Source organism: Ochotona princeps, chromosome 11 (assembly GCF_030435755.1).
Source record: "Ochotona princeps isolate mOchPri1 chromosome 11, mOchPri1.hap1, whole genome shotgun sequence".
In the NCBI taxonomy this organism is placed as follows: Eukaryota; Metazoa; Chordata; class Mammalia; order Lagomorpha; family Ochotonidae; genus Ochotona; species Ochotona princeps.
Window position 1 is genome coordinate 18,800,864 of NC_080842.1, and position 21,150 is coordinate 18,822,013.

The window sequence follows — 21,150 nt, forward strand, 5'->3', positions numbered from 1 at the left end:
TATGTAGAAATATTCAATGTCATTTTAGAGCAATCTTGTTATTTAATATTTTATTTTTAGGAAAGTTAATTTTAAAGTTATTTTACAAAAAGAAACTGAAAAAATAATACAGAGGATTTTATTTACCTATTTCTGGGTTATTTAAATTTTTGTTCTTCACTTACAACTCTGGTACACAAAAAGAGCCAAGTCTAACATTAAGTTAATGACCAGGGCTTTTTAAAAATTCCTGTCATAAAACCACATCAAGCGCACTGATATTCTTTCTAATTTCTAAACACAAAAGTCACATCTACAACATGTAAGTCTTCTTCCTCTGAGCTGCTGAGATTTCAATACAAGACCTTACTTCAATAAGCCTACATCTGCCCCTTTATAAAATGAAAATAACAGCATCTACCAATGAGTTTTCAGATGTAACGAAAGTGAGATTATAGATGGGACAGTAAATGAGAGAATGCATTTTAAACTGTTGAACACCACCATAAATCACAATAATAGATTTGTTAGTTATAATTTCTTCTGAAACTTATTCTTGGTCTATGAAATCGTAATATGAAGAAGATTTGAGGGATGGGCTTCGGGGAAAAATATGTCTGAAGTTTGGCTTACTAATCTGTCCAGTTACTCAGAGAGTTGACAACTCAGTACATTTTTATGAAGTAAAACAGCTTTCTAAAATAACTGTTTTGAAGATAACTGGAAATCTACCTTCTCCTGGGCATTGTGTGTGATATTTTGTTTAAACTCATAATTTTTCCACTGTAATTAGGCCGCCTTACTTGGTAGATGACAACAGCGTCCAACGTCTTCATTACGTCTGCACATGACACGAGAGACCACAGTCCATGTCTAGCGGCCGAGCCCAGAAGTATGTTAGGAGAGATAACTTCAACTTGCAAAAATTCATCCAAGAAGCTCTTTTTTTCCTCATGGAAACCTTGCTTCCATTTGCTTTGCTTATGCCATGACCATGTTAGACTCATCACACTAAGTGTTCTCTCAGAAAACAAGAAAAATGTATACTGGTGTACTCTGGATCATAACAGAGCAGGTATTCTCAGGGCAAGCACTGGCCTAGCAGACGCTGCTTAAGACATCCACAGCCTAAGTCACAGTATGGTTTCAGTTCTTGTTTGCAGTTCCTGACTGGCTTTGTGTTACTAAAAACCATGGGAGGTATCCAGGATGGCTCACATAATTCAAGGCAACACTTAACTGAATGCAACACCCACCTAGCACTGGCCAGTATGAACATTTGGGGCAGAACTATAGGATGAGAGTGTGCATTCTCTCTCTTTCTTTTCTTTTCTTTTTAAACAAAATTTAAAAAGCAAAGATTTAGGGGCCTGGCACAATGACTCAATGGATAATCCTCCCCTTGTAAGTGTTAGGATCACATATGCGTAGGTTTCACACCTCAGTTGCTCCACTTTCCATCCATCTTCCTGCTTGTGGAAAATCAGTAGAGGATGGCCCAAAGCTTTAGGACCCTGCACCTGTATGGGAGACCAGGAAGAAGCTCCTGGCTTTGGATCAACTCAGCTCTGGCCATTGTGGCCACTTGGGAAGAGCCAGCAGATAGAAGATCTTTCTCTCTGTCTCTCCTTCTCTCTGTAAATCTGCCTCTCCAATAAAAACTGTAAAAGTAAAAATAAAAAATAAATGATATATTTCAACATGTATACTAGTTGGTAGTTGGGCTGTGGTACTTATTTCATAGGAAGACCCTGGTTCTGACTTACAGAACAAGAGGCAGAATCACTATCATGAAACAGGATGTTTTTTACTTCAAGTTGGTAGACCTCATTGGTAGCTTTAAACAGGTTTGTCACCCCAGCTGTATTACACACTTGCTTTATAAACTTGGAGAAATAACATTTTGCCTCTTTGCACATATTAGAGATACTATTTGTATTATTTCTGTACCAAAATCCAGATCCCTATACCAAAATCGATACTTCTGGCCTACTGATTGAAAATCAGTGATGGCAGTATCTTATATTAAGACAGTTTCTCAATGACTTTGAGCTACTTTGAGTTTCAGAATGCCAAGGAGGCATTTCAGAAGTCACATGTGTATCAGTCTGCAGCAAAAAAACAAAACAAAACAAAAAAAACCTATATCACAATTTCTGTATGTCAAACCCGTCATATTCATATGGCAAAAACTTCAGAGGTTACTCCAATGTTTGCCAGAGCTTGAGAACAAGCTCTAGATCAATACTATAGTATGAACCCTGGGGCGGTTTTATAATTGCCCATATGGGATCCTGGCACCTGGTGGTGGAGGATTAGCCAGTTGAGCCATTCTGCCAGACCCTTATATCACTGGTTATTAAATTTTTATAATATAACCTCACATTGTGGGAGGACTGATTCACTGCTTATGAACTCTTGCCTAGAAATAATTTTTAACAATTCAGAAAGGTTGGCTTAATCTTTCTATGTTGTGCAACTTGAACAATCTGTTTTACCACCATTGGGTGCTTATAGCATTTGTTTGGACAGTTTAAAACCCTTCTCTAGACCTGGTTGTTAGGCAGGGGAAATTCAATGATCAACATAGAGAAAAAAACTGTTTTATAGAAAAGAAAGAGACCTTCTTTCTCAGTTAATACAGCCTGCACAGGTCAACCTGATGATTATTGGAACATACGTTCAAGAGAAAGTAAGAAATGAAGAGAAACAGAGAGAGAGTCAAATCCTTAATTTGAATTCCCAGATCATTCCATGCCTGAAGCAAAAATCATCTTCCACACTTGTTAATTATATAATGTAATCCATCCTACGAATAAGTAAGCTTTTGTTACATTCCACTCAAAAGGTTCTTACAAATACAAGAATATTTCAAAAAGTGTGTAAAACATGTAATTTAAAATAATCTTGAGTCTGGCACGGTAGCCTAGTAGCTACAGTCTTCACCTTGCACGCAGCAGAATCCTATATGGGTGCCAGTTCTAATTCTGGAAACCATGCTTCCCATCCAGCCCCCTGCCTGTGGCCTGGAAAAGCAGTAGCGAACGGCCCAAAGCCTTGAGACCCTGTATCCTCATGGGAGACCTGGAAGAGGCCCCGGCTCCTGGCATCGGATAGGTGCATCTCCGGCTGTTGTGGCCGCTTGGGGAGTGAATCATTGGATGGAAGATCTTCCTCTCTATCTCTCCTCCTCTCTGTATAGCTGACTTTTCAAAAAAAATAAAATAAATTTTTACAAAATAATCTTATTTGATCACCAAAATTTTTTGGAGTCCCTTTTTAAAGAAGTCTTCAGAGTTCATGTAAAATGAGTATTTCTTTTAAAATCTATGCATGAATTAAAATATTTGTTTTATGTTTTATATTTCTATTCTATATATTTATTTCTATTTATTTGAAAGGCACAGACATCGACAGAGAGAGATATGCCATCTGCTGGTTCACTTCTCAAATCAACCACCACAGCTAGGGTTAGTCAAGAACACAGTTGGCATCTCCTGAGTGGCAAGTACTAACCTATTTGCCCTAATCTGCCTCTTTAGAGGACACACATTAGCAGGAAGTTGGAATTGAAAGCAGAGGGAGGATTCAATCCTAGTCACTTTGATGCAAGGTTCTAGTACCTCCAGAGGCTTATTAATCATAAAGCCAAAAGACCACCCAAAGGTATCTAATTCCATTTTGCTGTTAAATTTTTAAAGAACTGCATATATCAGTGGTGTTCATTTGACAAGGAGTATCCAAGTGAGTACCTAGGTCATCCTATTAATCATTAATGTCATTAAGTATCGTCTTCTCAAATAGTATTATCTTGATCATTTCATCTAATCACGAAACATCCTAATGAAAAGACAATCTAATGTGAAAATAGCACATTGGTAAGAAATAAAGCTAATATGTTTTTATAACTGTAAAAGCAAGAGAATACCTCAATTTTAGGTCATCTTTAAGAACTGAAAGGACAACAAAGAAAGTCGATCTCAATCTGAAACATCTGCATCCTAGTTCTACAAAGATGGTGACATCACACTAGCCAGAGATCATCACATTTTAAGGAACCAATCAAGTATGCCATGTGGATTTTTTATAAAAATGTGTCCAGAACTGAATATCTGTTTTCAGTTAAGGGATTTGTCTGCGTCTCAGCATTCCTAAGAGATGGAAAGGTAGAATGACACAAACTCCTGTTAGGAATTAGGGTCATTTTTATAAAAAGAACTCACATCGTCATTCCTTTCAACAGCTCCCCAGAATAGCAAGGCCTTGGAATTCCATCCTGCAGTGGACTGAGCAGAATGTGAAGCCGCCCTGAGGGAAGGCAGAGTGGGAATGACAGCAGTATCTCAAGAAAGGGGCAGTCTGCAGGTACAGCCACAACGGGAGCTGGGAGAGGGCATGCGTTTCTTGGACGTGTCTTGTGCCAGCAAGTTACCCACATTGTTCCAGGGAATTGGAAGCGGAGCTTCACTTTGTAAGGCCTGTACGTTTCCCCCGGTTACCATTCTGCAGGATTCAAACAACAAACTGGGATCCTATCCTTGGGAAACACTTATATCTGAGCAATATAAAAGATATTGTGTTTATGTGAAGGCTAAATCCCTTACTGCAGACTGGGAAGCCAAAAAAGAACGAAGGCCATTCAGTCCTCAGAGCTAGCAGAGGAAAGGGAAGCTGTGTTGGATCTTTGTACATCTGCATTTCTGCACATACCCAGTGAACTGCAGTTTTTGTTAGTACAAAAGACCTGGCTGGAAGTGTATTGATTTTTTTTTTTTCCTTCTAATTGGTTGTGGGGAGAGTTGGGCTGGGAGAGTCAGCTGGGATAGGCACTTAACAGGACAACTACTAACCCCTGGATCCATTATCAATTTAAATCTGTTTCACTTGATAAGACATATTCAGAAATGCATCTAAGGTGTTAATGAAATGCTGTACATATTTAGTAACAATTTATTACAGAAAGTCTTAGCCACCCTACTGTCAAGAGTCAGCATTTATGCACAGCTATCACTGCTCAAGTACAATGTGTTTTGTTCACTCGTAGCTTATGCAACTGAGAAAACCACATTGTAGAGTTAATAAAGAGAAACAGTAAAATAAGAAAGACATCAAACAAAGGATACTGAAAAATGCTAAAACCCAGCCATTATTGAGGTAGACAGACCACTAACAAGGATCTTTTGCCCCGGTGCACATAAGTAATTCCTATGGGTGGTGATGGAAGCATTACAGGAAGACCACATTTCTGGGGGACAAACTGCAGGCAATAGCTGGAGTAGTTGTGAAAGTAGAAACATAAACAAACAAAAATTAACAAAAAACTCTTTTTGGAACTTGACCTACTACACAAATTTTTATCTTAAGATTTTCAATTTATTAGGCATCTTTTGGAAATCAATCTACTCATGAGAAATCAACAAATCACTGCTTTTTCTTTCCTCTCTCACACACACAATCTTATAAAATATATAAATAAAACAATCCATAAAAGTTGTATAGGAATTAATTGGAATCATAGGTATTGGATTTGTGTTCCTTCTCTTTTACGTGACCATAGGCATCAATTTCTGATCTATATAATGGGGATAAAAACCAATAATCACCCTAAGAGCTCTTCAGAGGATTATAGATGATCATGTATCAAAATACCTTGCACTGATTATCAACTGTACAGTCATCAGAGAAGATTTTACTTCACCTAACTGAATGCTTTGAGAGTGACCAGAATTCATCCATGACTGAGCCACATCTTTGGTAGAACTCAGACCAAAGATTAATGAATTTTTCTGATCATTGCATGCATTTCAAAATAGGATACTCAAAATTTGCATCCTAGTTATACTTTCATTGGGCATAAGAAAAATATACATACTAACAAACCATGCAGTAGTAACTGAAATATTTAGGACAAATCCTCACAAACCATTTAATTGTATAGCAGGATTATGTATTTATTTATTGCATGAATGAAATGCTTACCCTTCCAAGTTCAGATAAGAACACAGCAGACAACCCACTGTAACAACCACTAAGCTTGGTGCATGCATCTTTTCATTCTATAGTACTGTAACCGGCATATTTTGTGCATTTGAACTGGCTATACACTATTTTGTTTAAAGAGACAAAGCAAAGTCTGTGTCGCCTGCTTTGAAAAATCAGAACTAGTATTATACACCTAACAATCCATAGTTAGGCTGGGATATCAGATGACTTTTGAACTGAATCCTTGGAATTGTTCCAGGACATCCAGTGTGACTCGAGGCTTGCTAACAGAAGAATTCACTGTCCTCCACCTGCCTTGAGTGCAGGGTGAAACGGCAAGTCACATCAACTTCAGCCAGGCATAAACAGGTCCCACATATCTCTAGCTGTTCCTGTTAGCTGGCTGTTCACAGTCGCTAGGTGGCCAGTTTTGAAGACCAGATGACTGGCAGATTCCCTCCTGCTTCCTCATTATTTTTCTTTGCAGATCTGGGTGTCATGCAGGTACAGAGTCAGAGGGCACCACTGACAACTCCAATTTGTTTCAGCCCTTCTTGGAACTTTCTCATCCACACCATCTTGGGCTGTGTTTTGTCCTTCAGAGTTTTTGGATTCCTGTTTTATTAGCCTGACATTTGTTCTGACCTCTGTTGACAGCTTCTGGCTTCTGGCGAGCTCTCTGTTTAGTCGCTCTTTTTATTTATAACTAGCGCTCTTCTACTAGGCTCAGACAAACTCAATGATTTGTGATCTGGTCACAGTTGCATAGTTCTATCTAACACAAAATCTCATTCTCTAGCATCTCTCGTTTCTTCCATGATATTTCTTTGGCTTCTTGCATTTTCATTTTCTTTAACTCTTGTTCTGATTACAGATTTAAAACATCTATACCTCTGCATGAGAGACGAATAGCAGTTCCAGTTCAGGGAAATCACTGTGAACCATACCTTACGCCTTTAAAGCATTTTATGATTTTACAGAGTCTCTTCTCACACACATCTTATTTGATCCCCACAACAACCCTGTGAGGTAGGTGTTACAACATCCCACCCCTCTTTTTTTAATGCAAGGCAGGGAATGGAAATGGTGAGCTGGGCATGGGTACATTGCTCAGAACTCTGCTAGAATCTGAATGGTGTGAGCCCGCAGCGATGTGATAGAAAGGGCACTTGTGAAAATGGCTTCTGTGAATCAGCCTACAGACACTGAAAAATGACATGGCATCCTACCTTTTTCTTATGCCATTTTTGTCTAACTTTTCCTGACTTTTTTCCAGCCTCATTTTCTTCACTTTTTCAAACCTACACAGAGTATTTCCAGCTCCACAGAAATATCCCTTTTCCTCCAGGGTCTATGCTGGTCACCTAAACCATAAAATATGGAATGGTGTTTACGAAAAAATTTTGTCAGCACTACTTTTTCTTGATCAAATTATTTTGGGGGGAAGTGGCAAATACTAAAAGGAGTTTTCAGTCAAATATGTTGAGTACATTATCCAAGAACCACTTTACTTCTCTTTAAAACTTGGGGGAAGAATGTGCCGTAATTTGGGGACTGTCAAGACAGGAAGGTAAATAGTCAAAATTAAATGTTTGAAAAACATTATAAGGAACAAAAAGTCATTAACTTCTATGAAACCGTTACATGCCTGGTCTTTGTCCAGTATTAACCTGGACATGTCATAGTTTCCTGTTGATTTGGCTATGTCTCCCAGGGACAACTGACTCTAAAGCCAGAAGACATATCTACCTTACCAGCTGTTAAACTCAGCTCCACAAGTAAGGAACATATACTAAAATAATGAGTGTGTGAATGATTTCATAGATGCATTTTATTTTATGTCTTCCTTATACCTGGTTGAGAATAATGTATCAAATGTAAAGAGACCACATATAATTAGCATGTAAGAGGTTTCTCATAGAACCCAATCTATTAAATTTTAGGTTCAGGAAAAATCTAGGTGAGGGGGTATGGAGAGCCCCTAGTATCAGCATCGTATCACAGGGCTGGTTAGAGGGCCTACCTGTTAGCGCATGGGACTCATCCCAGCTAGAATAGAGTAACCAGGGTGGGGACCTAGAGCGTGAAGTGGTGTGAGCATGGCAGCAGAGGTCCAAGCAGCACCAAGGACCAGGAGAGGAAGTCGTGTGGAGGCAGGCTGGACACAGGCATCGAGGCTGTTTGGAGTCACAAGGAATGTCTTGGAATTCAGTTGTGCTGATGACTTGTCCAGAGTTGAAAGGTCTTTTAATGAGATGCAGCAGGTGTCCTGCTCAAGCCATCTGATCTTAAAAGGGTCCTGCCCTAATTCGATCAGCCTGTTGAACTTGGTCCTAACACATATGTAAAAGAGGAAATCAATTATTATTTTGTTGTATTTAAATCATGTCTGAAAAAAAATTCAAAATTATGCCAAAATAGCTCAACATGAAAACTTTATGTACCAGAATCAAAGATGTGGGGAATCAGACAGTTTGCTATGGAGTAAGTTGGTATTACCTTCTGGAGCCATTTACAAGAATTGATCAAATTGTCAAATGCATATAACCTTTGAATCAGTTATTCTACTTCTGGAAAATTCGCTATTAACATTTCCACAATATCACATGAGGATGTTTGAAGGTAGTATTATTTATTTAAGCCAAAACAAAACAAAAATCATTAAGAGTTCAGGAGTAGGAAACTCAATTATTGCATTATGATAATTTTGATATACCTATATGAAGGTACCTTTAAAAACTTGAGCAAATTAGAATTAAAAGATGGCTTAATTCAAACAATTTTAAAATCTACGCAGTCTTCAAAGGTTCACAAAAAATGTGTATCATGAAAAACTATAACCTGGTTTATGTCAAAAAGTGGTCCTAAAAGGACAAATATAGGTTTTCCCCTCATCTGAGTAAAAAAAAAAGTATATATATATATATAAAATCTGTATGAGTCTGGCATTTTGAGACTTGATTATTGTTTACAGTCTTTATTCTTGAGAAAAAGTATGATGCTTTGTGCTTTTTTTTTCTACTTTCTAGCTCTTGAATTCTTTAACTGAGTGTGAAGCCTATGACTGCAGAGTAACTGAATGTATGCCACTGTATAAGTTGAAAAACAAATAAAAAAGGAAGGAGAGGGATAGTTAACTTCATATAAATAAAGTGAGTTAAAATAGTAAGCCATAAACTCTGTATGAATTTCAACAACTTTTCAACAAAATAAACTTATTTGGTAATTGCATTTTTTTCTGGACCTTTTGAAGTTCTCTTGTGTGTTGGGATAATGTACACTCACTGAAAGGAAAGAGGTAGAGCACTAAGAGATGACAATGATGGATGACAAGCACACTCACTTAGATGAGGGAAGACAGAACATGCCACCTAAGCCTATGTGTAGGATTCTCTCTCTCATTAGAAAATTATTGTGTACTCTGCAGGAAGAAACCAGAGGTCATGCACACTTACACAAAGAAACATATCTGTTAGTCCTGTCCCAAAGGAATTATGTTCATAAATTAAAAAGAAACATGAAGGTATAACTAAAAGACTTTCTAATTCTACCTAAAGATGCTGCTGAAAACTTTTCAAGAGCCTGAGGTTGCAGAAGACAGTGTGGATAAACAGTTTATAAACTAAGAAATATAAAAGATCATTCCTTATCTGTCCAACTTGAGATCAGAGTCAATGTTGAGAAGCCTCAGGCCAAGGAGATAAGGAAGAACAAAAGATAAAATAAAGCTAGAGATAAAGAGAAACCTACAAAGAAGAGTTCAAAGAGAAGCTGGATTGAAACAAAAGAGAAAAGGGAGGAAGGGGGACAAAAATCAGGACAGAAGTGACCACATAAATGCATAAATGGACAATGGATGCAAAGGTAGAGATAACTGCTTCAAGTATTTCAATATAATAGTAACATTAATGATTAAATAAAGCACTCAGAATCTTCAATGTTCTGCCATGCATCATGGAAAGTGCCGTGGTAACATTACACTCCAACCACGAATATTCATGCCAGGAACCCCAACTTGTCTACCTGTAGTGTTTAGAAACGCAATTTTCCGCCATAAAAATCAGTGCCTTCCTTTTCAGAGCAATAATTATAATTAAAATCTATGAAATTTTGGTTTATCAGAAGACAAGTCAAGACCCTTCTAAAACAGATTCCTTAATGAATAAAAATGTGACTGTTTTCTTTGTATCAGCCACTCCCCACAGGCATCCAGCACAGGTGGCCGCTCATGTAGACGCAGGGGGGAGTCCTTTGCTTCTCAGGCCAGTGAAGAGACCTCATTCCTCTTTCCAACTCTTCATCTTGTGAGAGCAGTTTAGGTGAAAACATAAAACAACTGGGTCTAATTTATACATTCCTTGCATTGCAACATGAAGTCAGCATTCCATTGACGACTATCCCATTATAAAACCTACTGTGGTGTAGTTTTTAAAAGTTTAGGCCCAAGGAACATCACTTTTAAGGTTTTAGAAACCCAAAACTTGTATTTGTGAACCTATCTCTCAGGATTCGTAGTTCGTCACAACTCCCATCTGGAAGGTGTCAGCTCAGTTAGTAGGTGAGGAGGCTGTAATTGTTTCTATTCATGAGCTTGGTTTTCCTTCAGTGGCTAGAAATTGACTTGAAAATTGAACAATTTTCTAGGTGTAGTTTTTAGAAAATGGTACTCAGCACATGCACACAAATACAAATGGGTAGGCAGGTTGTATAATTTTATCTGTTTTGCCCAAATTAAGCATGATCAACAGAGAACTCTGGCTAGTGTCTACAAAATCTTTGAATCTGTGCTGAAATTCCTAATATTTGTCTCAAACACGACACCATTGACATGATATTAGTTCATAGAAAAATATGCAAAGAAAGTAACAATTGACACACTTACTTTGGACGCTTCCACTGCCCTTTTCCCCCTTCTGGCCTTTTTGTCCAGGATTTCCTTGAGAAAAAAAAAATCAGCAAAAAATTGTTTTTATTCAGTGAAATTCACAAAGGTTTACTTAAAATGAACACAAATCTAAAATATCAATGTATAATAACTGACAAATATAATGATATAGTAATATTGATATTAATGTGCTATCTCAATTTATTCATAAGGACATAAACTTTCCTATTTCCCTGAAACAAGCAAAGCTGAAATGCAAGCTGAATGTTTTGTGATAGTTTCTCTTCTTCTTTTTTTAAGTTATTTGTTTTTATTGGAAATGTAGAATTATAGAGGAAAAAGGGAGATACATATAGAGAGAGTCAATTTTCCAACTGTTGGTTCACTACCCAAATGGCTGTAAGAGCTAACAGTTAGGTCAATCAAAATCTAGAGCTTCTTCTGGGTTTCCAGACCCTCAGACTGCTTTCCCAGGTCATAATCCAGGGGTTGGATGGGAAGTGGAGAAGCTGGGACACAAACAGGTGCCCGTATGTGTTGCTGTGGACAGGATTACATGCTAAGTCACAGCACTGGTCTCTTCTCTTTCTCATTTGATTATGTGTGTTCCACTGGTGCCCCAGTGTTTATCATCCCCTTTTTAAGCCTTCTTCTTCTACCCCTATGTTCATTTTCTGTGTCTTTAGGCAGAACATCTCCAAGATGAACTGTGAATGAGCTGCTGGGAGTACAAGGTTCCCAGGACCTCAGATGCAGGGAAAGGTAGAAAGGCCCCTGGTGCAAGCGTGCCTGGATTTCACCCACGAGCTTGAGGAATGTAACTTAAAAATCAAGTACTTTGGCACTGGAACTGTGGTACAGCAGGTTCAGGTGCCTATACCACCAGCACACCAGAGTGCTAGATCAAGTCCTGACTGTTCTGCTTCCAATCCAGCTCCCTGTTAATGTACCTGAGAAAAGAGCAGAGGACATTCTTTCTGCTCCCCACCCCCTTATCTCCTTCTATCCTTCTCTAGCTGTCCATCTGCCTTTCAAATATACAAATATTTTAAAAACAGATTTCAGAATAAGTAAAAACTCTTGAATTATTTTATCTTTGCCACTAAGTTTGTATACTTATGACAAGTCTTGAAGCACTTTGTAGAAGAATAAGCTTCACCTTATCAAAGTGCAATACTTTCCTTTCAAAAGTATCCCAAAATTGCTTTCCAAAAGCTTTACTGGAAACTTCTCTCTGAGATATTCTCAGTGAGTACACAGCCTTTTTTAAACCTTTTATGGCACAATTATTTTAAATATTATCTTAAAATCTAAACATGTGTAATAATGTTTATTAAGTATTAATTTCTCTAGTGTATCTTGTTTTCATCTATACTTTCTTTTGAACTTTCATCTTCACATACTTCTCAGAGAATTCTTCAGGGAACTAATTTACCAAATTTTAAAAATAAAACATATAATGAGTAGCACAAGACTGAGGCACTTAAAAAGTATAGGTTCTCTTCAACTGAAATTTTACTTTGAAGATTTAATAAAATGACAACCATTGTTATGAAAATAAATTCTAATATTGTATTTCTAATTCAGAGAAGTTAATATAATAAATAAGATTTCATCATATCAGATCAGAAAAGAGAAAAAGAAAAACGCAAATTGTTCCCAGAAGTCTTTCCACACAGCAATTTGATATTCGTGAGCAGAAAAGCTCAAGCACAAGCAATGACTCTGCTGTGTAATAATGTTAATCAGAAGCTACACATAGACTAAACCACAAAGATGCTGAAGCAAACTCCTGTATGATTTCTCAGGGATCCTGAGTGGCCATTACCATTTATAGCATTTTAACTTTAAATCCAGAGATCACATAACTTATTTTTCTGACATAAAATAATTATTTTTGAGTTTCCTTGAAATCTATAAGTAATTTTGCCATGATTATTACATGGAAGGCTTTATTTATCTGTTGAACACAAAGAGCCTAAGTTCAGAAATCCCTGGGTAATGCTGATAACTTCAAACAAGTTAACCAACACTTCTGTATTCGTTGCCCTCCAGGGGCCTGGTGTCAGCTTGGCTGTATTAGAGACCCACATAGATCCCATTGTTCAGGATTAGACCATCCCGTCTCTGGTAGAGCCTACTTCTAGACTGGTTATCTGTGGCTAGCTGATTTGTCCCCAAGCCTAGTTGCCACTGGCTGCTCATGAATGTTGATATTGCCAATAATCCTATAATAAACCTTGTTAAAACTGATAAAATTCCAAATATGGCAATATCAGCATTTGGAGCAATAGGAATCTTCATTTATTGCTGGTGAGAATGCAGAACACAGAATCGCTTTGGAAGAAAGATGAACAGTTTCTTTCAAAGCAAAACAGATTCTTCATGGGCTGCAGGAATCTCATCCCTAGGTAATTTCCTATCTGAGAAAAAAAAAAAGAAAAGAAAAAGCCCTGCACCTGCACACAAAGGTTTACAGCAACTTCATTTGTAATCGATAAAACTTGAAGCTACCAAATGTCCTTTAATATATGAAAGGAATATTATTGAGCCATCAGGCCATGGGTAAAAAATGGGGAGAAACCTTAAACACATATATTTGCAAAGTGAAAGAATCTAGTCTGAAAAGACTACACACTGTTTGATTCCAATCAAAAGATGTTCTGCAATAGACAAACTAGGAAGAAAACAAAAGATCAGTGATTGCCAGGAATCTGTCAGAGGGAGAGTTTGGTGACAAGGAAAATGATGTTTAGGCTGGGCAGCTATTCTGTTAGAATACTGTGGTGAATACACAACATTAGAGATTCAGTCTTTATGGATTTTGAAAAGCACATACACCAAGTAGTTCAGTGAATAGTAATCTACCAATATCACTTTATTTATTGATATAAATTAGACAAACTAAGGCAAGGTGGTAACAGTAGGTTGGTGATATATATGGGAACAATTACTATGTATTTTTTTTTCCAATTGACCTAAACTACCCTAAAAACAAATTCTATTTAAGATAACTTTGTAATAAGAATCTGATTCTTTTGGTGATAATCCACTTTGCAATTCAATCTGAAACAATAAACCTACCCCCTTCTGAAATTGCTGCTCAGAGTTCAAAATTTGAACTTAGGACATTGGCACAAACCAGTGAAGATATGACCATCACAAGAGTGTATGTTAAAGTGTGGAAAGATGTTGATTATTAAGCATTAGTAATCATTAGTGCAGTTTATTTTACACAAGCATGGAATTTCAGTCTTATCTATATTGAAACAACTGGAACTTTCCAGAATTTGCCCAGTTGTGGTCAAAAGAGTATTTACATTTTGTGTGGTTTGGTTATCCATTCTTTCACTGTCTTTGTTCTAAGCTACATACTGTTCTTCATGGTGATTATGATTGTATTGAGTTTGTAAAACCTTCTTGTAAACAAGAAAAATTAACTATTTTCCTGGGGACAAAGATATTCTTCAAGTAAACAGGAATAATCTTTAAAACATGTAAGTTTTAAAATGTTAAAGTCTTGGGTTTTTTTTTAAAGTTTTAAAAAAGTTTTTATAAAGTTTTTAAAAAGAAACTATACAAATGAATGCTGCTATTCAAAAATGATATCTTCCTTTAGAATAGAGAAGCAGAATGATAAACATAAAGAGAGAGAGAAACAGAGATGAAAGAAACATCCACACCCAGAAGAGCGAGCAAGCACACTCCTGTCCACTGCTCTCTCCCCACACCCGCACAGGGATGAAGCCAGAACTCAGTCGTAGGTGGCCGGCTTCTAATCATTTCACTTGCTTGAGTTACCTCTGCTGTCTGCCAAGGTCTGTGTTTGCAGAAGTGGAAGCTAGACCCAGATATCTAAAAGGGCGTGAGTGAATTGACCAACATTTTAATTACTAAGCCAGATACCTAACTTGGTAATCATCTTTTTTTTTTTTTTTTTGATAGTCCGTGAAGTTTTAAAAACCTGTCTGTGGTTGTTTCTTCTGCATTATACAACAACAAATACACCAGATGTCACAATACCTGTTCTCCCAGTCTTCCCTGACTGTCCTGGATACCCTCGACTTCCAGGAAAGCCAACCGCTCCTCGATCACCTTTCAGGCCTGGAGGACCTAAGTAGTTGATGGAGAAAAACAATGGAAACACCAATTAATTTTTTACTGAAATTTAAATGTTAAGGTTCCAATTAAGCAATGTGATTTCTTTAATGATAATGTAATAAGTGACTTGTTTCCCTAAAATTTCATGCTGCACCAAAAGATAGTGTATACACAATAAAATACAAATATTGATCATGTAGTATGCTGTAGATATTCAATTTTAAAAATCGCTGCTGAAATTAAAGACATAGGAAGAAACAAAACTGAAATTGTAACCAGAAGGCTTACAATGCAGTTAATCAGGAATGTGTAAATGGTAGAATTTTGTTGGAGCTAACTCAAACAATGCAAATAGCACAAACACGAACATTCTCACACACACATACATATATACACATTACGTTGTATATACATACATATATACGAATATACAAGTCTTCGGTTTTATATGAATATATGTAAACTAGAAAACACTTCTCTTTTTTGTCCTGCAAAAAATATCTCTCTAGTGACCACAGACACTACATATAAAATAAATTTTATGTTTACAGGGAATAAAATAGTTTATTTGGTGTTCAGTGCTTTGATCTTAATTTTAATGTCATTATCAGCTCAAAAAAATCCAACTAATCACATTTCTAATTGGCTGGAGAGGAACATTCTAAGAAACTAAATACATATTTTTGTAATATTAACTATTTAGAATATTGCCTCCAGTTTACAAGTTTCAGGAGGCATCATTTCAACATGTTTAACTTGAAAAAAAGGGGGGTGGGAATTTTCTTATGGCTCATTTTTAAACCTATTGAGTACCTAGCATCTGAGAAATACTTAATTTAATACTAAGATTGAGTACCTAGCATCTGAGAAATACTTAATTTAAGGATACTATTGTAAACAACTTATATTATTAACTCAAAATAATTAAGAAATATTTTTAAATCTGGAGTAAAACTTTGACTTTGATAGAAACTAAACAAATAGACCAAATAATAAAACAAGAAAGTGTGTTTAGAAATATCAATTGATAAAAATATTAACAAAATTAGATTTCCATTTCATTTGTTTAATTTCTTTCTAAATTCTCTCATTTAAAAAAAGTCTTCCTTACTCTCCAGTCCCTCACAAATTTTTATACATACTTTCTTCATTAATTCAATAAAACCATGCTGTGAATGTATACTCTACCAATCTCTTCATAGAAACCAATGCAATGATTTATTGGCAAATTGTGGTGCATTTTCAATGAGTAAGGACATATATCAGCAAATGAAGCATCCAGAATACTTACATAGAAATCAGCAACTTGCAATCACTCTCTCCGTGTTGAGAACAAAACAGACACAGTCTCACTTACTACACCTTTGCAAAGGTCAAACTCCTGTGGTTTTACCAATCAAAAAGGGCAAGGTACATAACTGTCTATATTCATGGACATTTTAAAGTACATGTTTAATATTTACTGTGTTCAAGGTATTGTATAAGTACTTGGTGTGAGAAAACATCTAATAGGGATCTCAAAAAGCTTATAATTCGGTGGAAATATCGAATAAAAACAACTAATATCTCAACAGCTTACAATTTTTTTATTATATATTTTATTATGCTTATATTTTTAAAAAAATAGACAACTTCTAAAAAGCAGTTTTTTTCCAGCCGGCCAGCTGTTCAACATTTACCAGTGCAAGATCATAAAAGGCATATGTCTTTCCGTTTTAGCTGATTTTATGTCAATGTCAAGTAGGATTTCCCATACTTAAGCATTAATTATAATGATGTGGTGGCCTTGTTAAAATGCTGATACACATTCCATACAAGTGGGTGAGAACTCAGGCTCCAACATACCTAATATAATGTCAGCAAATACCAATCTGGTTATTATTCACACCACAAACCAATTATTGCAAAAATCGTATTTTGCTGACAGTTTTTTTAATGTCAGTTTAGTCATATATTTTTCTTCAAAAGACAACCATTGAACTCAGATTTTAGTGAATTCAATAAAAGCTGGACTTGGCTCCAGCTAAAGTGTTCCACTCTTCCTTATATAATACGGCTGACACAGAAGCCACTTCTCATTGTTAAGACTATTAACCTCACAACGATGTTTATGCACTCCGGTTGTCATCCTCACTTTTTGTTAATAACAGAACAGTTCAAGTCTTCAAAATTACAAATTACTTATTACTACTCGTATTTGACTTCTAAAACCACTGAGCTATAAGGCATTCTAGTCATGTATTAATAAAACTATTGAGTCTATGAATGCAATGTCAAGGCCATAATTTTGTAGCTGTCATTAACTTATTTTTTGAATGAATATAAACGGAACTGATTTGAACCATGCTTGAAAGTGTGGCTCCTAAATAGTGGCACCTCTGATGAATTTTATTCCAGGAGACTAGGTTTCTCTGTCTTTAGCTGATTTTTGGCAATCTGTAGCAAGGTGAAAATTTCTTACACCTGCTTCTAAATCAGGCAATATAAATACAATGACCCAGGATCTCACATAAAGTCTAAGTTTCAGGATCCTTCACCGTATTCGAGCCCAAACCCATCATTTGGCAATGGTCTGACAGAAGGGAAGAGAGATCAGATAACTTTCCTAAGACTGGTATGATAATCAATTGCATATCGTAGATTTCCAGCTCTCCACTCAGGCCTCTCCGTCTGGTCTGGAAGACTGGTTAAGTTCAATGACTCTGCAATCATGCCTGTCTGGGTTCAAATACTAACTGACTTTTACCAGACACTGACCTTAAGCAAGTCATTTAACTTCCCAGTGCATCTGTCAACTAGAGCTTTTGTCCCTGCATTCTCTATTTGATGTAATTAAAAGAGATAATATAAAACACTTAAAAAAAAAAAAAAAAAAAAACACTTAGAAAAATTCTAAGCTCACTTACAAGTGAGCTTATTTTCTGCAAATCTTTATTCCTTCTCTTCTTCATTGTTTTCATCACTATTTTGTGAGATCTGCTAAACTTAATTTAATGAAATGTGCATAGTTAGCAATGGCCTTTTGTTATTAACAGAGGAAGCAGATTGTTTTCTCCAAAAGAATTCTTCTTTCAACAAAGCAACAATCGCTGTAGGCAGCAACATTCTTACTCATAGTCTGGGTGCATGGGCTAGGTGTAAAAAGATGTATGTAAAAGTGAATAAAATATGGTTCCTGTCTTCCAATATTCATATTTAAGATGTGTGGCTGTTATTTTCTCTTCCGGAGGCATGATTCCTATGGTGCAAAGTTCAGGCTATGTAAGAACAGTAAATAGAATTGGTGGATGATGAAAAGTTTGCAGCCAGAAGAACCTCCAGGCATCTTGGTAGGTAACCCCACGTGTCAGGCTATCTTGTAATTGATCTCCCTAGAGAAGGAAAAGTCCATTAGATGTCCTATAAAATAGTTTCTGTAGAAACTAAGGAGGTGTGCCTTTTGCAGCTTTGTTGTAAACAGGGTAATAAACGTAAATTCCCCTTAGAGGCCTTTAGATAAGATGAAGAACACTTTATCATGAATTCCCTTCCCTTCTATAATTACTTATCATAGTGTAAGCTTGGTGAAAGCAGTGATTCTAAATTTGCTGCAGGTTCTCCACAGGATACAGGACATCAGGCATGGAGAGAATGCTCATACATATTCCTTTGAACAAAAAGTAGTTTTCCCCTGGCATGCTTACAAGGAAAGAGCACACTAAAGGGAATCACTATAACCTTATTTTCAGATATGGCATAATGTAACAATACCCACCATAGGACATTAGCAATGCTTGTGATATATTTAATGCACTGATCATCTAAGACAATGATAGGACTCACTAAGCTTTCTCAGTCATATTTTGCTGCAAGTCTAGGAGAGTTTTTCTTGGTCAAGTTGAGTTTGGCGGGCTCAGTTGGATATATACATGAAGACAATGAATTTGCTCAGAACACAGCAGAATCACTGTGATTATCTATCAGATGTATTTACTTCCTGATTTCAGGACTAAGTATGAAGCAATTAGGCAATCTGGCAGAGAGCTAAACAATACAGCAATCAAAAAGAAAAGAACCCATTAGGACAGATGCTTGCTGGTTTGAACACTTTTGCTGCCATGGATCAACACAAATGGCAACCTGAAAACCTAAACCGATCAGTTTATCACCCCAGCAACTACATCTATCTCTTTTTCATGAAACTGGATGATGCCTATTTGTGCAAATCAACAAGCAGTAAACTAACCCTCACTAAAAGACTCAAAGTAGCTTTGCAATTGTATCTGCTCACAGCATTAACAACATCTGAAAACCTTCAAATCCCTCTATTTCATACATCCATAGTTCAGAAAGAGCTGCAAAAAATACTCCCAAGATGAAGCTTTGTGTAGCAGGTTGCAATCCAGACAGAACTGTTACAGTTGAGTTCTGAAGCTCTGACAATTGCAGTTTGCAATGGAAGAGCTGACACACCCTTGACAATAGTAGTTCTGAGAGCTGAAACAATACTGATTAGTTCCTCTGCTTATTATATTAATGCATCATTGTTAAGGTCTGCTGAGTGCAAACAGAAGGGATTTTCTGAATTAAATTTTCTTCCTGATAGTACTTTCAAAGGCACACCAAAAACCAACCCACATAACATATGGAAAATCTTTTAAAATAGTTTAAAAAGTGCTTACTGGTTAAAGCTTCACACACTGTTTCTTAAGCATGATGATGTAAAGGTCAGGCTGGTGTCACATTTATGATTTTCTAATATAACTTGGGCTAGTCAATACATTGATCAAGAGTGGAGAACACTCCATGTAATCAAACAAATAAGATGAAGTAGCTGTTTAGACAGTTTTGAACAGCACAGATAAGTTAAGTTATAATTAGGCCATGTAATACATTCCTTACTTTCAAACTGCAGGAGAGTATTTGATTTCCAGCCAAGAGTAACCTGACAATCATGTTATTGTTATTGTCTTTCTCATTTTTTTAAGAGCAACAAAAGTTCATGTACTCTATCTTTTTCTGTGTTCTATATCTTCTTTCAACATATTGCTTTCAAGATTACAACACAGAGGGAAATAACTTGAAACATTTTTCCTGCCTAAAATACAGAGTGGTTCTGACAGCCATAATAAAATCTTGTCTATTCTAGCTAATATTTACATTCAAAATTTTTGAGTTTAAGCTATATTCCAGTCAAGAACTATGTAAGAAACTTCATCCATTTTTCCTTGATTCAAATTTATTTATATTTCTTGTACCTTAAAAAAAAGATACTCCCAAATTTATCCTATCTGAAGATGATTTTCAGTTCTCTTTCATGTGTGACTTAAAGTTATTCTGCATCTGCAATCTAATACATAGATGATACTACATAGACTGTAGAGCTGTTCCATCTGCTGACTACAGCTAACATATGTAACTGTCCAAAAATCAATACTCATCAGTAGGTATATTATGTTGTTCCTGGTTGTGCTGATGAAAGTCTTCACATCTCCCCCCAAACACACCACACACACCCCACAGTAAGCAAACAGAATCCACTCTTCCCCCACGAGACTGCATGTGTACTTCACAGCCTCAAAACAGATGCTGAAGTATTCACTATTACCTTACCTACTGGACCTGGAACGCCTGGTGGGCCACTTTGTCCAATTGGGCCTCTGTCTCCTTTTTCACCTGGGGGTCCAGGAGGGCCTTTAAAAAAAGTCACAATTATGTATCAAAACCGTAAAGCATAGGTAAAATTGATTTTTCATTTATCAAGGCAGTTCTATTTTCTGTAAAACAGAATGGCTATAACTGGCTTTCCTGAACAGAGGAAGACTCTGCTATCAAGTAGTACAGTATCCTCTAATCAAGAAGAAAGTCCCAAATTGAACAGCCTGAAGTTGTATGGATTATTTATATGTTCACAACATGAAATAATATGCTGAGTACACATCATGTGGGGAGCACATCTATGGGATTTATAAAGACACCTGCGATACCTTCAAGAGCAATACAATCCACACTTTGGAAACAACCAAAATTCTTGCTGTAAAAACTCACTGGAAACTCAGATACTTAACAGGGAAGTAAAGATTCTTGTGAGTGACAAAGGCTTGAAAAGAATGCTTGGGGGGCCTAGAACTTAAGCAAGCTCTTTGAAGAGCGAGTGGAATGAGGAGTAAGAGAAACCTGTGAATGTGGGAGAGTCATAGAGAAAGGCAACATGTCAGAACGAA

The 21,150-nt window shown here is 36.6% G+C and overlaps 1 protein-coding gene across 3 annotated transcripts in view; it reads right to left on the reverse strand.

Annotated features, from left to right (window-relative positions):
• The window catches only part of MSR1 (macrophage scavenger receptor 1), an 83,750-nt gene that overhangs the window by 18,576 nt on the left and 44,024 nt on the right, over positions 1 to 21,150 (reverse strand). For 2 of the 3 annotated variants that reach the window (XM_058669866.1, XM_004597836.2), the window contains exons 6-8: positions 20,540 to 20,620; positions 14,870 to 14,959; positions 10,844 to 10,897 (exon numbers count right to left, since the gene is read on the reverse strand). In XM_058669866.1, coding sequence (XP_058525849.1) covers positions 10,844 to 10,897; positions 14,870 to 14,959; positions 20,540 to 20,620 — 225 coding nt within the window. Of the gene's footprint in view, positions 1 to 7,774; positions 8,295 to 10,843; positions 10,898 to 14,869; positions 14,960 to 20,539; positions 20,621 to 21,150 lie in introns of those variants that run through there. The other variant, XM_058669867.1, reaches the window with a different exon arrangement.